Source organism: Barbatula barbatula (genome assembly GCF_947034865.1).
Source record: "Barbatula barbatula genome assembly, chromosome: 7".
Classification (NCBI taxonomy): domain Eukaryota; kingdom Metazoa; phylum Chordata; class Actinopteri; order Cypriniformes; family Nemacheilidae; genus Barbatula; species Barbatula barbatula.
In genome coordinates, this window is record NC_136770.1 from 19,012,919 (window position 1) to 19,035,790 (window position 22,872).

At 36.4% G+C, this 22,872-nt stretch overlaps 4 protein-coding genes across 8 annotated transcripts; 2 read left to right on the forward strand and 2 right to left on the reverse strand.

Moving 5' to 3' along the window:
• Positions 1-553: 553 nt before the first annotated feature.
• On the reverse strand, positions 554-2,553 carry vhl (von Hippel-Lindau tumor suppressor). Its single transcript, XM_079461201.1, has 3 exons — positions 1,780-2,553; positions 1,552-1,674; positions 554-1,074 (listed from the first exon to the last, which is right to left on the reverse strand). The coding sequence occupies exons 1-3, from the start codon at positions 1,973-1,975 to the stop codon at positions 881-883; spliced, it is 513 nt and encodes a 170-aa protein (XP_079317327.1). The 5' UTR covers positions 1,976-2,553; the 3' UTR covers positions 554-880.
• A 60-nt stretch (positions 2,554-2,613) lies between these two features.
• Positions 2,614-7,481, reverse strand: crbn (cereblon). Of its 3 annotated transcripts, none has more exons than XM_079460016.1 (12): positions 7,163-7,481; positions 6,914-7,050; positions 6,412-6,521; positions 5,984-6,186; positions 5,713-5,871; positions 5,374-5,530; positions 4,828-4,890; positions 4,659-4,743; positions 4,464-4,579; positions 4,295-4,359; positions 4,070-4,201; positions 2,614-3,933 (listed from the first exon to the last, which is right to left on the reverse strand). In XM_079460016.1, exons 1-12 carry the CDS (start codon positions 7,192-7,194, stop codon positions 3,756-3,758), a joined length of 1,437 nt encoding a protein of 478 aa, XP_079316142.1. In that variant the 5' UTR covers positions 7,195-7,481; the 3' UTR covers positions 2,614-3,755. The 3 variants fall into 3 exon arrangements, with proteins under 3 accessions (XP_079316142.1, XP_079316143.1, XP_079316144.1); XM_079460017.1 differs by having other exon boundaries at positions 7,413-7,461; XM_079460018.1 differs by lacking the exons at positions 6,914-7,050; positions 7,163-7,481 and adding an exon at positions 6,721-6,862.
• Positions 6,877-9,072, forward strand: LOC306896221 (dnaJ homolog subfamily B member 9). Of its 2 annotated transcripts, XM_079460019.1 has the most exons (4): positions 6,877-7,216; positions 7,431-7,487; positions 7,764-7,978; positions 8,124-9,072. In XM_079460019.1, exons 3-4 carry the CDS (start codon positions 7,771-7,773, stop codon positions 8,447-8,449), a joined length of 534 nt encoding a protein of 177 aa, XP_079316145.1. In that variant the 5' UTR covers positions 6,877-7,216; positions 7,431-7,487; positions 7,764-7,770; the 3' UTR covers positions 8,450-9,072. The 2 variants fall into 2 exon arrangements, with proteins under 2 accessions (XP_079316145.1, XP_079316146.1); XM_079460020.1 differs by lacking the exon at positions 6,877-7,216 and having other exon boundaries at positions 7,480-7,650; positions 8,124-8,937.
• A 576-nt stretch (positions 9,073-9,648) lies between these two features.
• On the forward strand, positions 9,649-21,162 carry fgd5b (FYVE, RhoGEF and PH domain containing 5b). 2 transcript variants are annotated; one of them, XM_079461347.1, is made up of 21 exons: positions 9,673-9,826; positions 10,501-12,724; positions 12,993-13,095; positions 13,162-13,220; positions 13,507-13,537; positions 13,865-13,971; positions 14,103-14,223; positions 14,467-14,545; positions 14,871-14,921; positions 15,176-15,234; positions 15,396-15,467; positions 16,124-16,192; positions 17,294-17,377; positions 17,477-17,556; positions 17,634-17,727; positions 17,856-17,993; positions 18,083-18,185; positions 18,291-18,400; positions 18,985-19,107; positions 19,583-19,725; positions 20,142-21,162. In XM_079461347.1, exons 1-21 carry the CDS (start codon positions 9,817-9,819, stop codon positions 20,176-20,178), a joined length of 3,897 nt encoding a protein of 1,298 aa, XP_079317473.1. In that variant the 5' UTR covers positions 9,673-9,816; the 3' UTR covers positions 20,179-21,162. The 2 variants fall into 2 exon arrangements, with proteins under 2 accessions (XP_079317474.1, XP_079317473.1); XM_079461348.1 differs by lacking the exon at positions 18,985-19,107 and having other exon boundaries at positions 9,649-9,826.
• Positions 21,163-22,872: the final 1,710 nt, after the last annotated feature.

The following is a 22,872-nucleotide window of genomic DNA, read 5'->3' on the forward strand; positions in this document are numbered from 1 at the left end:
AAATTAAATAAGTCTATAAGAATGAACCCAGGTGCAATGCTCGAAAAATTAATCTTTTATTATTTTCCTAAGAACATATTTTTTACAAGAATGTTTTGTGAATAGATTCTGAAGGGATGACATTTTTTAAATCAATACAATTTGATATTTCACATTGTTATTATAAAACAATAAATGTTTACTATTATAACTATTGTAACTATTATTTTCAACATTTAACTAGATCTAACCTGCTGTACATTGGTACACGGTCAAACATTTGTTTAGTGACCTGCATATAGTGAATAATGCTTAAAGGGTCTTCTTCATTTTACTATCATAACATATTTTTGCTTATTATTCAAAATCCTACAACATTATATCAGGGAGCCACAAAGAAATGCCGTCTGGCCTCAGGAACCGTAAATCTTCTTGCTGGAAGACAATAGCACGAGCTGCTGTGCAACCCTTGTTTACATGTTTAAATGAAAGAAATCGTAAATATATGAAATAAATAAATAACTATTGAATTGTTTTGATGCACCCTTTTTTGACACACACATTACAACACACATATTTAAAATATTTTATTGACTTCATTTTATAAATCTTTTTACAAAGTGGGCGTTTACAAAATATAAAGTTGAAGTACATATAAAGAGAATTTTAAACAATAATTAACATACAGTATTGTTCTCAGCTATTGCTAGGCCTACTAAAGAAAATCACACAAAATCAGCATTTTCAGAAGTTCTTGAAAGCATTGCTTTTTTGTATTCTCAACAAAGGCCTGTTTGAAAGCATCCATTTGCTTGAGAAAATGTTCCTCGTGGTTTCAGGTTTATCACATTTTACATTGGAAGCGTCGTCAGTTTTTTATGGGGATCAGATTGAAAGATTTTCATATGTTTTGCTCTTCTCTGTTCTCCAATAATTTCTGTTCTACTCGTTGACTTATCCGTTGTAGATCAGTATGAATACTGGGCCTTTGATTGAGGTCTTCTTGTAGGCCTCGACCAATCTCCAATCGACAGATATCTTCACTGCGAACCAGCCGCCGCACAACTTGCAGACAACGTTCTCGCAAGGTCAACACTGGTAAACACACACAAAATTACAGTCAACTTTTTGGCATTACCAAATGGTTTGCTGAAGCACTGGAAACAAAGATTCCTGTTGCACTAGGCCTTTAAGATCAAGTATTTCACGGCACTCTTTTTCAGCACTGTTTTATAGAACACTAATCTATACTGATATCAATAAAGCTTTTTTTAAGTTTTGTTGTTTCTTTCTGATAACTGAAGCAAAAGTACCCAATGGGTAATATTCCAATTTATGGATTGATTTCACAATAGGTATTTTGTTCAGAAAATTGCAATTTAACAAAACACAGGAAGAAATGTATTGAAAAGACACTTAAACCTTATTAGAACTTCTTGAGTGCATAAAACAATACTTTTAATATAAAATAACCATGTCAGGTTAAAAAAAGATTAGTAATGACGTTCAGTGTTTAGCAAATACATTTATGAAGTGAACCTATTATCAATGTAACAATGACAAATGGTATACCAGGCAATGTGATGTTGGCAATTGAGACCTGTCCATTTCCAAGGGGGGTTGGCAGGTACATTTCTTTATTATTCACCAGCATTGGATCGTCTGTCTCTGCATCCCGAAACATCCATGGGTGGCCTGCCACAAAAAAAATCATTACAGATAAATAACTATACTTCAGCCTGAGTACAGTGCACCCTCTACGACCAAACGTTTAATTCAAAGAGTAGCCCATTTCCGCACCCATATAAGTTGTCATTCTTCGCCCTGTGTAAGGTTGAATATCTACGTATGGCTGTGGCTCTCCGCGAAAGTTGATCCAGATGGGCTTTACGACGCGCGGACTGCGGTTGCAAAACACTACGTAAGCAGGCAGACGGCTAACCAGCGATCGGACCAGCGGCAAGGGCTGCTGCCCCTCCTGAAGCTCTTGAGGCATCGTCAAAATAAAGATGCCGAACCAACAAAAACAAAACTATACAGCCAATTTTCCGTATAACTATAACAATACCATAATTATTTAAAGAAAAAAAACTATGTGAAATGGCCTAGAGCACCAGGGAGCGATACAAAGCGAAAAGAACATGACGAACCTAGATCAGATCTCGCAGTACGTGACTGTCAACACACTTCTAGTCTCTATGTTGTTGTCATCACGTGATTATCGCAGGACCAACGAAGACGACTGTGCAAGTATGCAACATGCCCCTAGTGGTGTGGAAGAGAAATGATACTTTCTGGGATACAAATTAATTTCTGATATCGTAAATCTGTTTCAGTACATTATATTGTTGTTTAAAATTAGCTGCATTTTGCAGCGCGTGTTACTAACTTAACGTATTTTATTGTTCCTGTAACGTTTGCAGCAAACGCAATGAGTTAGCAACACAAAGGATAAACCTAGGGAACACACTGACATAAAATATAGTTGAAAATATGTAGTTTAGTATTTTGTTAAATCAATGTTATCATAAAATTGACCCTCTGCATTGCAATAGTTAAACCCCTTTAGAGCCTGCAGAAGTTAAGCATGATGACAAACTTTAACAATTGCGATTGCTTAAAGTGAGTGAGTTTGATCAGACACTGTCACTTTTCAGAAGTGGTTTATTGGCAAGAATTGATCAGTACTGAACACCATTTAACAGCATCAATCTGTTGAACATTAGCATTCCAGATTTGCAAGATAAGCGTGCGGATGTTTTTTCTTATCTCACTACATGTAATCGATTACGGTTTCGTGTACACATGAGTAGAATGAATTCACTGTACAAAGTGTGTATTTTGTACTTTGTTTCATGAAGATGTAAACTGATGTTTGTTATTTTGATGGATTTTAATGCAGACTGCAGTTTATCAATACACCAACCCCTGGGTCCACACAGCTCTCAGCATGTGCTTGAATCTCATAACAAATATATTCATACTATCCAAATAAACGGTCTGAAAAAGACAAAGCAAAACAGAATATACACAATATTTTCAGAAGTATTCATGATATGGGGTCTTAATGTCAAAAAGCGGAACTCCCTGATATTTCCCGTTATAAAACTGGCTGCCAAATTCAGCCAGTTGTGTGACATCACGTGAAGCTGCAGCACAAAAACATGACATAGCATCTTGAGAATGATTGGTTCAAGCGTTTTTACAGTTTTGTGCAGAACAGGTACAAGAGCATCTGATTGGATGAGGTACTCTACTGAAGACTGTTGAGATAAATCAACCCCAGGACCTTTCCCTCATTTTTTGTCAACTAAATTTTACAATCACACTTTGGTTTTTACAACTACACAGGCTCTAATCACATATGACATGATACAGAAAGACTGGCATACAATATCTCATTGACAGCATCAATACCTGTCTAGGAAATAATACCAAGGGAAAGGTGCTTAGAAAGTAAATTAAGTACAACAGATTGTTATTTCCTTAAGATCCCACCTGTTATGATATTGCACGTTTCAGGCTGTAATACACACAGCAGAAGTTGTGTAAAGGCAACAACTTGCTTTCTGTTGAACCTTCTACTCGAGTGTCTTAAGCGTCCATGTCTCCTTTCCCGTCCTCTCCCTATTCATCCATTCATCTACACAATCAAACTCACAAACAAATTTTCCTTTCTGGGTGAGGTTTTGGAGTCTCATGTTTTAGGGTGACCCTGCATGGGAATATACGCTTGTGGGTTTGGGTTTAAGGTCACAGATAATCCACAGATTATATCACAGGCACAGCAAGCGTGACCCCTCGACACCATCCTCGCCTTGCGGGATAGTTGGTAGCAAGGCAGAACGGGTTAGACCCCAAAAACGAGGTGGACTGAGATCCTTCTTCACGGCTGAGAACTTCCAGCCCATGTGAGAACCGCAGGTTCTGCACTGAGCAATTGTCCATGCATACCTAATGAAATAAACAAAAATAATGTATATAACGACTCCTAATGACGGCTAATTACAATCTATTTGGGTAGATTCTTAAAGCCTTATAATCAAAATTAAGTTTCAACTCAAACTGATACTCGAAAATTTATTCTCACCCTGGAAACCAACTATGCAGTGTGGAAGGACGCCCAATCAGGTTGAGGTTGTTGGCCTTGTAGACTGTAAGCGTCTCATGAACATAACCATGGGGATTCACATATGCCGCCATTGGCCCATACAGAGACAGACTGCAGAGGGAGAGCCATTTTCATTATATTTCAACAAATGAAAATTCAGCTTCAAACTATGAAATTCACATTTTGGAAAGATCAAAGTCTGACCTGAAGATCTCATTCTTGCTAGTTATCTCAGTATCCTGACACTGTTTACAGCATAAAGAAGTGCACTAAAAATAGACAAAATGTATCAAAATACAGATGTACAAACTTTATTTTCACTTAACAAACAATGAGACAAAATAAATGTGCATGCAAAGGCAGACAGACATACCCTGTCCATGATGTCCAACTCGCAGCGAAGTCTCTGAATGGCGCTGCCAATCTTCAGCAGCTGAAGTCTGAGAGCATCATCTATCGGCAGACATGCGGCGACCCTGTAAGAGAAATCTGCAGAGAGGAGGTATAGAACTACGTGTGAGTGTTTGTGGATGCCAAACGCTTTTATTATAAGTGTATTATCCTGTACCTGTGGGATTTGTGGGCAGGGACTCATCTTTGAGGTTTTCATCCCATTCATGTAGTTGTTTCTTTACTCTGATCATAAGAGTTTTCTTGAGTGTGACACAAATAGACGCTCATCACTAAGTTGAAATAAGTTTGCAAAAAAACGTTGTCTATGCCAAAATCAAACTCACAGAGTCGTAGAGGGAATACACCCAAGGGGGCCATGAGGTCATACTAGCAGAGTTAATTTTTTTCTATGAAGAAAATAACATAATACAGATGTAATTCATTTAATAACTATTATTATCTCTACTAATATAAATCTCCTAAAGGGTAAATATAGAAACAACAGTTTTAAGAACTGATTTGTATTATTATTACCAGAAGGATCTGCATTTAAAATGGGATATAAAATATTTATAATAAAAATATGATAACAAAACTTTATCACTATCTTCTTATTTATTTAAGATTAAAGAACTTCTCTTATATAATATAATTTATATTTATTATAAAATTATAATTTTCCAATAAAACATGATAATTTTACCTGATTTTTGAATTTACCCATTAGCAGATTTTGACTCCTATAGTAATGAGTATTACAAAAATAGTAAATTATGTTACTAGCAGAACCTGCATGTAAAACTAAATAGTTTGACTTAAATGCTATTAAAATCTGTTTTAAACTAAGAAAACCTAAAACACACTAGTAGTCTGTCAGTGATATATGTTACCTGTCTACAGGTCTGGCTGCACCGCACCTGCGGTGGTGTTGTTTGTGTGTGTTTGGCCTGTGGCGTGTGTGTATTTAAACGTGGCAGGAATTGTAGTGCACATAAAGGGTCTGGCAGGATCCTCTCGGGTAAAATCTGCACTTTTGCCTGACGAATCCTATAAATAACACAAAAATGTTTCAATGTTTCAGCGTGTTCAATTAAAACTAGATTATTGGCCTATATTATTAAAATACGTCTATTTACCCAAACCTACTTCTGAAATTTGAACAGTATAAGCTAGTCAATAAAAAGCATATGTGTTTTACATATAAAACATGTTATGTGGATGATTCCCACCCGTCTGCTTGTGTGCGTATGTCATGCACTCTGAAACGCTGCCGTCCAACAGCTTTGATCTTCACAGTCTCTATCCCGTACTCCTGTTCCTCACGAAATGCATAGATCTCGGCAGTTGTCCCAAACTCTGCCTTCATTTCTGTTCCACTTGAATCAGGACTAAGACAGATAGAAATCATACTTGTACAAATCTGCTACAATGTCTAATGTTTATTGATTATAGAAGCTATTGTGTGTCGTTTAAATGTTTATAGTGCAAATGGTTTTGTACCTGTGTGCAAGCACAGCGAAAGTGCGATCCTGACTTATGAGGTTGCGAAACATGGTGACCTCCTGTGGTCGGAAAAGCTGCAAGGGCAGCGTCTGACCTGGGATCAGTATAAGAGCAATATGAGGAAGAACTGGCAGAGTCTGCACGCTGTCTTCATCATGCAGGGTACGACCGTGAAACTCCTCCATGTCTGAGCCCAGATACTAGATAAATGTAAAAAAAATCAAACACAAACGCAGACAAACTAAAAAAATAAGTGTAGCATGACAGAGTCACACTTCTTACATCAATTCTTTAATAACATTTAAAATGATGTTATCCAATGTTAATGAACAACAAAAATATGACATTCAAAATATAATTCTTTGTCCTCAGGTATGATCACATGACTTAAGTGTTTATGTGTTTTGATGATGGATAAAACTCACAGCGTGTGAGGTCGGCAGACTCGTGTCAAAGTTTATAATACTTGGCTTTTCTGCACCCTCACCATCTCGATCCTCCGTCTCCATGTCGTCTTCCTCTTCTTCCTCGTTTTCTGTAGACAAACAGAAAACCTGTTACAGACTGATGCTTTCAATTTCATCTATTGCAGCCTGCTTTCGGTTTCTCGTGTATTATTATCAAGGATCCGAGGACATTGGTCATACTGAAAGCTTCTGTTTATATACAACAACAATAAGCGTTTCGCAAATATATATGTCATTGATGATGCATAAATACCTATAAGTGCGTACCTTTAACGAATCAGTGCCTTTATAATAAATCAGCTTTAATGAAAAATCGGTCAGCTGTCATGCACGGCGACTGCTCAAGGTGTGGAAATGTGTGCAAATATCTCCGTCGCTGTTTTGAGGAGCACAATAAAAATGCAAGCTTTTCATTCTGATAAAGCTCCTCGTTTAATAGGGAGTTGTCCGACAGATGTACCTGGCAGAAGCTGTAGTTGGTTCCCCATTTCGTCGTTTAAGTTTCTGTCGCCTCCGCCCCTCTCAGCAGCCATAGCCCGTGTGTTTACAATCGGCTCTCCGCAGCAGCAGAAGCATGAAGAATCACGAACCGAATATCTAACAGCGCCACCGCGTGGTTAGGTGGACGTGAAGATACAAACGCTTTAAATTACAACGTAGAAACCGCATTCGTGTAGTAATACGAACTATCTTTGCTTTAAATAATTACATTAAAGTGTTTTTCTCAGTTCTGCTGGGCATTTCCACTGATTAACATACTTTGGTAAGTCTGCTGGAAAACATGCTTGCAGCGAAAATGTTTGTATGCAGTGTAGGCCTATGTGGACCCTTAAGGCATGCTTGTATAAATATAATGTATTAGACGTAGACACCATAGCAAAACGCTTTCTTATTATTAATCGGATAATTATGCAGTTTGCCAAATTTAGTGGAACATTTTCTTATGTAAATACTTGCACCTGTTTCTTCTCTCATAGATCCCGCATTGGTGCTGCCATATTGGAAAGGGCAAGGCTGCAAAGAAACACACACGGGTAAGGATGGAGCTGCTGTTTTGTTGATTAAAAACACAGTGATGTTTACATTTTACAACCAGTTTTATTAGTGTGGTTTGTGTATTTATAGTAAATTTTGTGTCATTGAGCATTGTAAAAACTCATTAGGAAAGAAGCAGCTATCTGTGGGTGTCTTGTCTATGTATGTTTCTGAGCTGAATTGTCAGTCTGTATACATGTGGCTTAATGGTCTTGATGTACAATAGCATGTGCAGTATGCACTTGTGTATTTAATGTTCCTGTTTGCAATCTTAGGTGGCTGATGGCGACCCCAGAGCATCTCTGTGTTATGCTTCTGCTCTGCGTGTGCGCCTGTAGTTGTGCGAGTGACTATTACTCGTTGCTAGGAGTTTCGCGCTCTGCATCTATGAGAGATATTAAGAAATCTTTTCACAAACTGGCTCTTACATACCATCCTGACAAGAACCGAAGCCCTAATGCTCAGCAGGCCTTCACACACATTGCTCAGGGTATGTATAAACGAAACGATACACCTGCATGCATTAAGGGCGTTCAAGTGTTCACCCTTATATACATTTACTTGAAGGGATTTTAAATTGAGTGGTATAGTTGCTACCCATTAAGGTTAATTATGTGTTCCTTTCCATCTCTAAGCATATGAGGTGCTGTCTAATAAAGAGAAGAGGAGAGTATATGACCATATGGACCACATAACTGATCCTGATCAGGGCAGAGACAGCAAGACAATGGGGAATAATCCCATCAATGACAAAGGAGGTTTCTATAGGAAAAGCAGTTTCCAACATTTTAGTCTGCAGGAGCTTCTTCAGATGCTACAGCTAGATGATGATTTATTCATGGGCGAAGAACCAAGTTATGAAGGATGGAGTTATAATTTCGGGGCTGACGACGACGATGATGATGATGATGATGATGATGATGAAAACGTTTTCCTCAGTGATCTTTTCAACATACTGTGAATTTCAGGATTTTTGTATCTACTCTAGTGTGTTTTATATTTATTTCTTTATTCTCATTTGAAAAACGTCTGTGCAATCTTTTAATAAAACTGAAATTGAAACAACTTCTGTAGAACTAAAAATCCTGCAGTAACTTAAGTGTTACAACTTAACAAACAAACTGATGATTAGACTTACAGTCTTTTACAGTCAGACAACACAGAATCCCTTATAAACACTTAACCTACTTTATCATGCTCAGCATTTCCTGCTTGAACTGGAAAGGGTGGAGTTTTAATGGTGTTTTTTCCCCTCTTTGTTCAAGCGATGAACTAGGATTTGGTGTCAGTGTTTGGCCTCTGTTGGTAGACTGTGTGTGTTTGTGAAACTCTCTGTGTTGACCTAAAGATACTTAATGCATAGATCTATGTAATCTAAAGTAATATAGTTATTAGTATATTGTATATTTAAAGGGTTGTGACACTTATCACAGTGACAAAGAGCATCTGAACAAAGACGTGTTGAGTGCAGTCAGATACAAATTATGCTTGATGTGTAGTGAGTAAAAGGTATAGGAAAAGGGGAGGTGTGGACAAGTCCCACAATGGCAAGCTCTCTTGAGAACACCATGGTGTTGTTTTACCATAATTTGATAACAATAAAAGGAAGATCAACCATTTTAAAAATAGCCTATAGTCCCCAAAAAGTACTGTGTACAAATAACATTACAGTACATTAACATATTTCTTTTATTTATCCTTTATTAGACATACACAGACACATAGAAAATAAAAATTTCATGCCTACCCTTTGCATTGGGAACCATCTGATCCTTGAGGAAGGAAGGATATTTTTGTAAAACTGTTGGGAAAGGTCATGGCCTTATTTGGGCCTATAGAAATCACTTACTACTATTAAGCAAAAAATGCAAAAGAAAAACTGACACAGAGTTTACTCATTCTTGCCCTATCTTTTTTGTGGTTAAAACTATATAACCACAATGAGACAACACTTAGTAATTGTAACACAGTTAGAAGCTATAGACCCTTATATTCACAGAAAGGTTACATACATCTGTTACATATCCTCCTATATGTATTTAAATTATAAACTCATGCTTTATTTAAAAAAAGTGTTTTTTCTGCTTGTCTTGACGCCCTTTCCTCAGGAAGAGATGACACTCCACCACCCCCAACTCCACCTACCCAAGGCTAAGCGTTGTCCGTGAGTGTCTGTGAGTGTGTACTAAACTCCTGCCATCGTGCAAAATGTATCGTGAGAATGTAGTATGAAGTTGATATAATCTGTCATAAAACCTCCAGGATTACAATCCAGTTATGTCCACATGGATTTGATGTTTTAATGAGATACCTGAATGATGCTCAAGGATGAGTGCAGGTAAGTTTACAACAAATAAACGTTCTGGAAACTTTAATTTTTTTGTATTAAAATGGTATTGTTGTAAGTAAACAGTTTGGGGTTAGAAACGTTTTGTATGAAAATTGTGACAATAAGGATATATACGCAAAGACTAAAAAGTTACAACTTTAATAGCACACATTAACTTATAATGATTTTTTCTTTTTTTCATAAAGTACAGTATATTATAAAATAAAGAGCTCTGAGTTTTACAGTATATGTTTATAAGACAAAAATAAGTAATTATAATCTTCTAGATTCTAATTATAAATCAATGTTTTATCCATTTAATTAAAATATTAAACATTTAGAAAGAAGTTTGAAGTTTGTAAAGTTATGAATTTAAAATAAAGGTGCTTTAAAGGTTCTTCACAGCAATGCCTTAGAAGAACCTTTTTTCGCCACACAGAACCTTTTGTGAAACATTACGGTTTTTCAGATGTTAAAGGTTCCTTCTGGAAACTTTTGAAGCACCAAATTTTTTAAGAGTGTAGTGGGGATTTCTTAACTGTTGGTATTCTTTAAGTGTTAGGGAATAGTTAGGGAATAGATTTTTTTTGTCCAATGGTTTTTTTTCCAGCAACATACAGCAGTTCATGGTAATACTTTTACACTTAATTTTAATAATAACTTATACATTCTATTGTACACAGAGTTTCAGGAGTATGGCCTGGGCACTAGAGCTCACTACCAAGCAAACAGACTCTTCAGGGGCAAGTGTCATCTGCCTATGCCTGAGAAGTGCTGTGATAAAGCGGATCTCAAACCTAAAAACCTTCCCCAGCATTATCACATTTCAAATGTTTCTCCCAGACAGCATATGGCAGGAACGCATAGAAAATTCATGCTGGACCAGTGGGGGCCACAAGAGAGGAAGGACTTAAAGACAAAACATTTCCTATATACAGAAAAGTCTGTACAAAGAGATGAGACAGAACAGGATGTTGTTCTTGACCAGGTGGATGAGTTGGGATGCGGAGATGAGCTGGCGCAGGGAATTGATTTAGATTTGGTGGAAGGTTTAGAAGAAGACGAGTCAGAGGAAGAGTCGATGGAGCTTCACTCTGATTCATGCTATAAGAGAGAAACAGATGATAATGAAGTAGCAGAGCAGATACATGTTGAGAAAAAAGCATGGGGATGGACTGAAAATAGTGTGTTGAAATCATATAAAAGATCAATTGATGCTCATTTGGCCCCTAATGGGATCTCTAAACAAACAACAGAGATGTTGACTGGCAGATTTTTAAATGACAACATTTATGCGGATAAAATGTCCCTTGAAGGATTTTTCCCCAATGGAATCTACACAAAAGGCATGTTTTCAAATGAAGACACAGATGAGATGTTCCCAGACATCTGTGATGCAGGTGAGGCATTGGCAGACAAAGATGGACTTTCTGAGTGTGACCTCTTTGACCACATGGATCCACTTCGAAAACCAGAGACAGTGAAGAATGATGCAGATATAATTGTGATCAGTATGGAAGAGGGATCGGACAGCTCTGTTCTGTCTTCATCTTCCATTGAGGAAGAGGACGACGAAGTGCAGCAGGAAATCGAGAAAATGGAAAAACAAGGAAACAATCTGTCCAACATATGTTCTTTAAGGTATCTCGAAGGAGATTGTCTGTCTGTCACAAGTTCTCAGACGTCAGATACAGTCCTAGATGCAAATGAAAAATGTTGTAGCAAAGATGAAGTGGAGCAAAATTATGCCCTAAATGAGCAAGCCAGCCTATCACTGGCTGCTGACTGTGACCTTAAGGTCACCCTAAATCCTGACCTCAACAGTTTCCTTTCTCTTGTTCAACAGCCGCCTAAAACCAACAATCAAACATTAATGCAGAATCAAGCAGAAGACGACATTAGGCAAGAAGAAGAGGTTCTTAAGAACCGAAAAACTAAGGAACTGGACCAAACTGTTATTACAGTAGAAGATTTATATGAAGAGACAGAGCCCATAAGGCCAGCAAAGGGCTTCCTGCAGGACAGGAAGTACTTTATGACTCGCTCTATATCTGTGGAAACCCCCAGTAAAAACCTTGACCTAACAAGTAGCCCAGCAACAGGAAATGGGCGACTTTTGCTACACCCACGTTCCGTCTACACAGACCATTGTTTTATTGGAGATAGCAGGCCTGCACTGACTGGCTCATTAGGATGTCTTTCTCAAGGTTTCCACACCTCAGCGTACTTAGATAAAATGTCCAAATTGGACATACCGCCGCCATTTGAACTGGCTTCCATCACAAAGCGTCCAATCAGAAAGAGTTCCCCATCCCTGTCGAGCGAAATCTCAGCCACTTGCAAAAAGCCTGATTTCGGGTTGAAGCGTTACCTTTTGCCTTTACGATTCCTTAGGAAATCTGATCGTAAAAGCCCCATCGATAACCGCTCGATGTCTTCCAGGTCCTCCTCTGAGTCGAGCTCACAAGGGTCTTCCAAACGTTTGGATTTTATCAGGCATAACATGGGCAGCCCCGAGTTGCACAGGACCCCAGATTGTACACCACCTATGTCCCCCTCTTCCTTTCTCTTTCACAAGAGTAGGCAGAAAACCGGACTAAACTTAATGCTTCATAAAGATTTGGCTTCCAGCACCACTTCTATAGAGCCTGATAATATGTTTCTTCCCCTTTTTGAATCCATACCATTGTCTAAACCTCGATCTTTTTCATCTCCCGATTCATCGGAATACGAGAACATCACGAACACTTCGTCTCATTATGAGAACGTGCAGATTCGTCTTCTGAACCCTGTCATCCAGAGTCAACGAAATCAGGGTTCAAGCAGTGATACTGATGGCTATGTGGATATGAGCAGTCTGACAAACTTCCAGAGCAAAAGTCAGTCATCTGAGCAAGAGACAGATAGGTAGAATCAATACTTTCATATATTTCATACGTAACACAATGCATTGAAATGATAGCATTAGATGTAAATCAGTTACATCTAATCTAAGCCAAATTTTATTTGACTTATGTAATTTATAATTTTCTTTTTTTATTTAATTTCCTTATTTGTGTATTGTTTTCATGAACTATTTTTACGTTTACACGACAATCTAACATTTTTCGTGAATTGTTTTATTTTGCATTATTCAGTTAATGGTTTGATTTGTGTTGATCCTGATTCTACATAGCACCTACACTTTCTGTTCTCCTAATGTGAGGCCTGATGGAACAGGGTGTGTGTCTGTGGGTGTGGCTTGTACACAAGAGAAGAAAAAGACACTTGACAAAATGGTAAGCTGTTTTTTTTAGGTTCTTTTTGTAAAAGATGACTGCAACTCTATTTTTATTATATTTCAGACTATCAATTGCTCCAGGGCATTTTATAATGCTAAAGAGCTGCTCGACAGCGAGGCGCAGTAAGTCATACAAAATATTATAAGTGGACAATAGTACCATAACATGTTTTCACATTAATAATCATTTAAACTATAAAGCATGCCTTACAAAGAAAACAATATGTAGAACATTGAGTTTTACATTTTCTAAAATGAATGTTCATTTCATGTTAATTTGTTGATTTAACATGGACACCACCATCTTAACTTGTATTGGATTGGATTCAATTTATTGTCATTACACACATACAAGTACAGTGCAACAAAATGTATTAGATCTCAATTCCTTTCTTTTCCCACTTTAAAGGCACGTCAGGACTTTGCAACTTCTCTCTGAGGTGGGTTTATTTATATATTCATTTGAGAAATAAATGAATTTTGTTCTTGCCTGCCCTTTTTTTGTCATAAAGTGATATAATGTATTAATTATTTAAATAAAATATAGATTAATCTCTGAGTTTTTTTTTAAACAACGTATCATCTCTGTGAGGCATCCGTCAAAGAGCTTGCATCTTGCACATTTAAACGTAAAATACCTCATGTTGGCTGTAGCTGATATAGTAACCACTGTTTCTAAATATGAAATACTAATATCATTGTATACAGTGATCAGTGTCCTACAAAACCTGAAGCTAAGATATTTACTCTGATTCTCTTTCTTATAGACTGTTAAAGCAGATGAGAGGCTGATGAAGGTGTGGACAGAGATACCTGATATTTATTCTCTCCACCACCATATACACACACTACTAGAGACCCACATAAAAGAATGGTAAGCTACCCCCCCCCCAAACACACACATATACATCATTTGTAATGTCCTTAAGAGTTTTCGAGGTGGTTTATTATATTTGTGAGTCATGAATCAGTCATTTGTCATAATTTCATCTGTTCACTCATCAGGCATCAGAATGAAGGGATTGCTGAAATCATCCTGGCAAAGAAAACAGAGTTTTACGTTTTCGCCTCTTTCATCAGTAACTATGATGAAAAACTAAATTATGTGGAACATATTAAAAGGACAGTAAGGGAGACATTGTTTTTTATGTTTTGATGACAAATTGAAATTAATATATTTAATATATCTATTTAAAGTGCATGTGTACTGTGTTTTAAAAGTGTGTGTTTAAAGATGTTAAATTCTTTATGAAATATCTGTGAATGTATTTCAATTACTTTAAAAGTGTATTTTTAAAGTGCAGTAACTGATTAATTTGCTTTTGTGTATATGTTTGTGTTTTGTTCATTGTGTGATTTTGTTTTTCAGCTATCAGATGCAATGAGCCTGAAAAAGCAGTTGCTCGTGGTCATTGTGCGCATCTTGCAGTACCGTATGCTGTTGACAGGTAACCCTGGCACCTGAATTCTATGATAAATTACTTTACCCGAAAATGTAAAAATAAATTATGTTATCATTTACTCACCCACATGTTGTTATTTTCTCCTTTTGGGGAGAATTTTCAAATAACTATTTTCATGCTGTAAAAGGTAAATGCAATGCAAGTTAGTGACATACAGTGCATAACAACTCATTTAATGCTCATCTGAAGAAAGGAGGTCAGAACAACATTAAAGTGTGTAAATATTCCTAGCAATTGCGATTGTCCGCATTTTCTTTAACTGCCAATATCAACCCAATCCCACATGTTTGTGTTTCCATTTTTTAAACAGACTACCTGAATAATCTCACACCAGACTCCAAGCAGTTCCAAGACACACAAGGTAAAGTGTAGCAGTTCCCATAAAGACAAAAGTATCTTATCAGGTGATTTTTGCCCTTATCACATTGTCTTTAATTGTTGTAATGAGTTAGTAATTTCTTCTAATCCTGTTTTCGTTCATTTTAAAGAAAATCTGTGCCTTTTCTTACCTCTTTTATTCATTTAAGGAAGGGTGTGAGTTTTGTTAGTACAAGTGCTATTGTTGATTTATATTGAATATTGAATATTGCCTGTTTCTTTTTCTATTTTGCGTAGACGCTTTGGTGGTGGTCTCTGAAATTGCTTATCAGGTTAATGACAGCCTTAAGAATGGAGTGAGTACAGAATGGTTTGTGGGTTGTACAGGGGTTTGTGTTTTGCTTTAAATGTGCTCACAGAGAGTTCACAGTTGGAAATATACAGGTGTGGAATCAAAGCATTACGTGTGTAACAGCTGTCCCGAGTGAGTAACATCACTCTATCTTTTATCTGTCAGGCGGATCTCTTGCGATTGGTCAATATTGAGCACAGTGTTCTTGGTCTGACAGATCTCATACAGCCTGGGAGAGTAAGTAATGCAACAATTGATTACGTAACACTGTTTACACATTTTCCAATCAAATTCAGTTATCGAATAATTTATACTTACCTTTAATAACTTGTTAAAGGTACACTCAATATTTTATAAATTGCTTTTCACATAAATAAATAAAACATATGCCTAAGATCATATACACTCATACAAAATGATATCACAAGTGCCTTAATAAGAATGGTTTTATTTCACACAGGGCTGATATGTTCAGATCATGTGACCAAGTGCATATCACTTATTTTAGTATTGGACACTTTGGCTTGGAGAATAAATTAATCGTGGCTGCCTGTAAATTGTGCATTTCTATGATGGCTTCTGGAATTTCTGTATCCCATACGAAAAGAAAATATATGCACATACTGCAAAACAAAATGCAATACATTAAATAATAAACTTACATATGTTAGAATCTAGCGCTTATTTTTTTTATTCTTTATATGAAAAGCAAAAAATATTTTATTTATTCAATGTATTACAGAATAATATTGTAATATATACAATATTGTAATAAAATTGTAAATGTATTATTCCATATATTTTATACTGTATTAACAAAAAATATTAATAACTACTGTATTAACAAAAAATATTTTAAAATAATATATGTCTTATTTTTATAACTTTTCAAGGTCTTTGTCAAGGAGGGAACCCTGATGAAGGTCAGCAGGAAGTGCAAGCAGCCACGTCACCTTTTCTTGGTAAATATCCTTGGTTTCATATGTTTGAATCGGGTTTAGTAAGATGACTTTGTGAAAGTTCAGCTGTTGATTCTACACAAAGAGACACACAAGGTTTCCTGGCAGGATGTTGTCCTGTGTTTGTTTATGTCTCTACATGTGCTATTGTTTTGCCTGGCTGCTTTCAGCCCAAAATAAGCCTGTGGGAACGAGGTCATTGTAATAAAAGTTTTAAGGATGACAGAACAGAAGCTGACAGGATGGACATGACGTGCTGTCAAAAATAATGTGTTTTGCAGGGTTTTAGCCAGACAGATGTTTTTCCAATGAGACCAGGGGCCAGTTGCATAAACTTAGCCGCTAAGACTCTGTCCTAACAACTAGTCTCAATGATTAGCAATTATTTAAGATCAATCAACCATCAATCATCAGTCTTGCTTTTCAGGTTTCAATTAGACCAATTTTCCTTTTTATGTAACTGACTATAAGAAGTTATGGCCAGTCTTGAGGAAAAACACTGGATGACTAACTTATAAGACTAGTCTAAGTAGTTTTTGCAACCTACCATGATGTGTCCAGAGAACTCAAATGTCCTTCATATTTTAAATGTATTCATATTTAAAAACCCAGCTAGTCATTTACCGTTTGCCAAATAAAACCATCCTACATAATGCAAAGAAAATTCTGTGAAAATGTAACAATGGCAATTGTCGTGCAATATGTCTCAGACGGTCTGTGAACAGTCTGTAAGCAGTTGTAGGCATGCTGTCTGCGACTAACATTTCATAAAACACAGAGGATTAATCTCTTAATTTATTTACTGGCTTGCAATTCAACTAATAACTTTATCTAAAAAAGCAATTCAAACCCTGAGTGGAGAAGGGATGTTATTGGGCAATAAGAACTTAAGTGAGCACATCATATATGGTTGCCTATTTCAAAATCACATCTGTTCTATTGCCTTGACATGTGTGCACGTTTTTGATGTCTTATATAAGGTAGTATATTGCAAGTGTACCTGTGTTTGTGTGGTCACAAGCTTATACTCCCCCCTTGTGGTGAAGATTTGACATAAGCAAACCCACAAGCCATATTCTAATCTTTTAATTTGTAACATTTCAGATGAATGACTTAATGCTGTACACATACCCACAACAAGATGGTAAATACAGACTCATCAACACATTGCCACTGGCTGTAATGGAGGTATGACCAACAGCCTCTTGCGAAACATAAAGCTCAAATTTTGTTTCCATATTTAATGCTTAAGAGTTGAATTATGCCATTTGTCTAATTGTCTTTCAGGTCAGTAAACCACTTATAGAGAATGCTCAGAATGCATTGAAGATAGCAGTAAAGGACATAAGCATCACTCTGTCTGCTGGGTAAATACTGTAACATACTGTACTCGCATAGTTCTAGACATGTATGAGATGTATCTGATGAATATTACTGTGTGCAGCTCTTGCGTCGAGAGAGATGGTTGGTTTGTTACGCTTAACCGGACATTGGTGGATCTTGTCCCAGTCTCAGGACGCCCATTCGGCTGTCTTGAAGTGAGGATGCTACTAAATAATAACAGTCTTGGAAACTGGCACATTTACACAACAAGAATATTACAGGTGGTTGTTTATTTACATAAAGATGAAATTGATGATGAAATTCCATTTGTTTTCTGCTTTAGTTAGTGGAGGGGCCAGAGATGTGTCTGGGTGAGAATGCTCCGCCCCTCATGTCCGTTTCCCAGGTGACAGCTTGCATGAACTGTACGTCTCATTTCAGTCTGACAAACAGAAGACATCACTGTCATGCATGTGGCAAGGTACAATCTTACAGGTTAAAACATACATGCTGGAAGAACAACTTGTGGGCTCTATAAATTATGATTGTGTGGTTTTGTGTCATTTGTAGGTTGTTTGCAAAGATTGTTGCAGAAACAAATTTCCCCTTAAATACATGAAGAACAGACGAGCCAAAGTGTGTGATTATTGTTACACTGAGCTCTGTAAGAATGGTATGTACACATATAGCAAATATGGATCTGTGTTAAAGCATTTTTATTATGTTCACAATATGTATGTTCTTATGAAGACAATTTGTGTGTCCATTTGTTTGAAAGATGTTGTCACTGTAGTGGAAGGCTCCAGCAGGCCGCTTTCTGCTATGTTCCAAAACATTCATCCATCCAGTCTTTGGAGAAGCCGCAAGGGTCAGATGTCTTTTAACCAGGTAGCTACATGCACCTCTCTGTTTCTATCCATCTTAACTAATGTCTTTATGAATTTATTTTTTACACAAAATCTATGAAGAAGTATTGACAATAATAATGATATTAGAAACATAATAAGCGATATAATATTAATACCTCATATATGATAATATGGTAAATAATTCAGCACCCGTTTAAAAATTTCATCTTAACAGTCACAATGGTTACAGACTCTCTCTCTTGTTCCCTACACTCATATAAAATATATAATAAATAAATAAAACATTAATTTGACTAATAGCAATATTTTTTTAAATTGTGAAAGAAGTGATTAATTACTGACTATGACCATTTATCATGTAACGTTAAGAAAGTGTCCCCTAAGACACTATTGCCTCAAACCCCAATTTCGCAAAAAATATCTCACCCCAAAGTGAAAAAACTAAAATTACATTTGATCAGTCTATTATCGAAGATATTGGATAAAGTGATGCATGAAAAATACATTTTAGAATCAATTTGTTCATGCACAACTTTATTACTTTATTTTTGGCAGAACAGGTTTTTTGAGATTTGTACAAATATATAGGGTCTTGTTGCCTAGGTGACAGGGGCAGAGGGTGTGATGAGTGGGACCCTGCAGCGGTACAAAAACAGTAAAAGAAGTTGGAGAAGCTTGTGGTTCCTCTTAAAAGACAAAGTTCTCTACACTTACCCACAGCCTGAGGTATATGCACAGGCACTTTTATATAAATTTCCTAATGAATTACTAGTTACTAATTAAATTTTCAAGTGTAATTAGATTACTGTTCAAACCACTCTCTCCAAAAAGTATTTAATTACTAATTACTTTCTATCAACCTCGATTAGTTAAGTGATTCAAGGGTAGACATGAAACCTCTCTTTTGATTAATTCAAATAAATAAAATAAAACTACATTACTGACCAAAGTATTATAAATGTGAGAATCTATAAGCGTGGATTTTAAAGTTAGACTAGAATTTTTATGTCAATTCCACTATTGCAAAAACATATATTACACAAAGTATTTCGGTTAATTACATCAGAAGTAACTGTTATTAAATTACATAACAAATTTAAGCAATCTCTCACTTTACATTTTTAAGTATATTTAATAACAGTAACTACAGCCTACAACATGGAACTAAACTCTCTCTCTCTCTCTTATTCTCTGTTATAAGGAGAGGCTTGCTTGTGAGACTTTACCTCTGCTGGGTTTCTCTGTGAGGTCAGAGGTTGAAGGAGAGCGGAGTGTGTTCCAGCTGTACCACAAAAGCACACTCTTCTATACTTTCAGGGCCCAGAATAGTCACACTGCACAGAAGTAAGAGCACACACACGGTGCACTTTCTTGTTCACACGGTACATTTGCATTTTGTTATTTAGTAGTCAATTTTATTCAAAGTGACCTACAAATGAGGTACATCAAGTTATTTATCATACAAGATACAACAATACTCATAGTACCACTAAGGCCAGTTTCAAAAGTATAGTGGAGGAGAAGTAAGAAATGGGTTCCTAGCTGTCTTGGTTGACATTATAGTTTGAAACAATGTACATATTTACATTTACTGTATTTGCCTGATGTATAGCCTCATTTAAGTATACATTTTATAACAAAATGTTGAATCCATGACCTTGGTGTTGTAACTACATTATACCAGTTGAGCTATAGAGTTATTAGCCGTTGAACTAATTATATCGCTATTTTTAGCTAACGTAAAGATTTTGTGCCTGCAGATGGGTCAACGCCATGGAAGAGGCTACGGTCCTGTAGAATCAGCTGTCCTGGTTGTGCGATCTTTCATTTCAGCAGTTATATCTGTCACTGAGCAATGCATTTAAACGTCAAACTCAAAAATCATTATCCAGTGTGACCAACAAGATTGATTTAGTCTAAGTATGGAATCGTTGATCTCTGTAAACGTGACGCAACAGATGTATTTTTGGAATGGCAAGGGAACAAAATGCTCACACTCAGACATGCATCTTGTGCCAAATTCTGTGGACCAGCTTCAGTAACTTTTCATTTTCCAACACTTTAAAACCAATCGCATATAGCTGAACCTAACCAACAGACTTCTAAGTGTTCTTTTACTAAACACAGTATTATACTGTATAGATTATATAATGTCTCGGAGCTTTGAAATGTTTTGAATATTAGTGAAAGCTAGGAAAACATGAGATCATAACAGCTGCTTGGAATTTAAGCCAATTAACTTCAATTAATGACATGTCTTTTTTTAATTGTATTTATAATAATGTCTATACTATGTATTTTATTTAAACAATGACTAATTTTGACTTTATATATTGCCATATAGCAACAGAGCTGGAATTCTTGTTGCATTTCTGGTGATTTCATTTCTCATTTCTTTACCTTGCTTCCGCTGTAAAAGACTATAATAGTATTAGCTTGCTATGTAGAATATCTGAAATGTTCATGGCAGTTTGTCATTACAAATTGTATAAAATGTCACAATAACCAATTTAAAAACATATTTTGAATTCATTTAATATTTATGTGTAGTTCTTTCACAAATTAAGCAAAATGTTTAGTTAAGAGGAAGAAACATTGAGAGACAACATTCTCGCCACCTACATATTTATGTTAACTGTATAACTTTTATCTGGACACCTCAGCAGTTTACAGTCCTATTTTACTGACAGCCAGGTTGTGTCCGCAGAGAACGAGTTTTTGAGATAAGATTCTGTGATTAAAAAGCTTCAACTGAGTAATTAAAGAGTATATTAAGCATTGAGACAGTGTGTGTGTGTGTGTGAGGAATGTAAAAAAACGTTGCCCTGCTTCCACGTTCCCAAGAGTCTGTGTGACCCAGAACAGAGTGAGAGCGCACTGACGAGAGACGAGTTTGTTTTCTGGAGTACCTGAAAGTTACGGGCACCTTGCCCCACATAAAAGAGAAGAATCCATCATTCTACTTTCTCTATTTCTTTATAATACATACTTCTAAGTTACTCTGATCATATCTGTATTTTTGCTCTTGTTCCACACACTGATCTTTAACCTTCTGAAAACGTTACATTTTTATTGCATCTATGTGCACCACTGCATGCTTTAGAACAAACAGCTGACAGTCCCAAGCAGGGCTGCTTTAAAGCATTCGACTGGCCATGTGAATTAATGATAATTAGCATGATCTATGAGATAATTATTGTTAATTAAAGCAATCTCTATTAAGACCGTTTGTAGGCCAACCCACTCCAATCATTTCACAGAGATACATACTAAAGGTCTGCTCCTGTTGTGTACATTAGCATGGAGACGTGAATTGGCTTTTATAAATAAACAAGTATGAATTGTTAATGGTCCCAACAGGTTCATCAAAGTCATAAGATCTGTTAATACCAGATATTTAATTTTAACTCTAAATAAAACGTCAAGTAATGTCAAAACAAAGGTAAAACATCGCAAAACATCACATGCCATCCATTCTGTATATCGCATATTCCCATTGAGGTCATGGAGTGTGGAGCTTATCTGGGCACTCTCCAAACGGACAAAATACTGACAGTGTATAAAAAAATGATCCTCATTGAGTCTTCAATACCCCCGAATGCAATTTTTGAGATCTAGAGAGAATGTGACACAGAAATGTTTTTGTGTGGCCTGGTCACAGTGACATTGTCATGTCACTTTTTGGTTTTTAAAATGTCTTATGTTCCTCTGCATTGCAGCAGAGAAAGTTGAGAGAGAGGGAGGGAGGGGCAAAGATTTATAACTTTCCTACAATAGATGAAAAGCAGTAAAATCTTTTCTTTTTTCGTTCCCCCCCAGGTAACTTGACAGTCTGTTCTCAATCTGTAAGTCTCTTATTGGTCTCTGAAGACATAAAGGGTCAGCTCAAGTGAAGTTCATTTATATACCCCTTTTTACAATGTTTCAAAGCAGCTTTACATAAAGAAAACTAGTGTATGAAGGACAAACAGAGAACACCTTCCGAATAAAAGCAACGATGATGAATTTGCATAAGCTAATATAATATCGGCAGTCTTCCGCTGAGCGAGCAAGCCCACACAGCACAGTGGCCAGGGAGAAACCCGTCTCAGCTGAGAGTACCAGTTCTAATCTTACGCATTACAACTGCAGTCAGTGACCTTTGAGTAATAAAAAGTATATGCCATGATAGTACATCGAGTCTGAATGCTAATATCATGCAACTTTCTCAACTGTTGAACACTGTACTTGGTAGGTGTACTGCCCCTTGATCTGATCAATTGCCAGACTACTAATACACAAGAAATAAAAAGATTCCAATGAAAAGATATTAATTCTCTCTTTAGATTTCCAGTATTTTAATAATACATACCCTTTCATAAGAAACCATTTATTTTTCATCTATCATTGCTTTTTGGTGAGGTGCGAAAGAAATGTGGTGTCTGTTTTGTTCACTACTGGTGGTAACTTGTATATAAAACATCACTTATCTGACAGACATCTGTTTACATG

Coding starts and splice junctions, on each gene's coding strand:
- fgd5b (XM_079461347.1), top strand. Junction 16,193..17,293: donor AGCCACGTCACCTTTTCTTG/GTAAATATCCTT, acceptor GTAACATTTCAG/ATGAATGACTTAATGCTGTA. Junction 19,108..19,582: donor ACACTTACCCACAGCCTGAG/GTATATGCACAG, acceptor CTCTGTTATAAG/GAGAGGCTTGCTTGTGAGAC.
- LOC306896221 (XM_079460020.1), top strand. Junction 7,979..8,123: donor CTTCACACACATTGCTCAGG/GTATGTATAAAC, acceptor TCCATCTCTAAG/CATATGAGGTGCTGTCTAAT.
- vhl (XM_079461201.1), bottom strand. CDS start 1,975: ATGCCTCAAGAGCTTCAGGAGGGGCAGCAGCCCTTGCCGCTGGTCCGA. Junction 1,675..1,779: donor AAGAATGACAACTTATATGG/GTGCGGAAATGG, acceptor TTTTTGTGGCAG/GCCACCCATGGATGTTTCGG. Junction 1,075..1,551: donor TGCCAACATCACATTGCCTG/GTATACCATTTG, acceptor TGTGTTTACCAG/TGTTGACCTTGCGAGAACGT.
- crbn (XM_079460016.1), bottom strand. CDS start 7,194: ATGCCCAGCAGAACTGAGAAAAACACTTTAAT. Junction 6,187..6,411: donor GTCTGCCGACCTCACACGCT/GTGAGTTTTATC, acceptor ACATTTATCTAG/TATCTGGGCTCAGACATGGA. Junction 5,531..5,712: donor ATACGCACACAAGCAGACGG/GTGGGAATCATC, acceptor TGTTATTTATAG/GATTCGTCAGGCAAAAGTGC.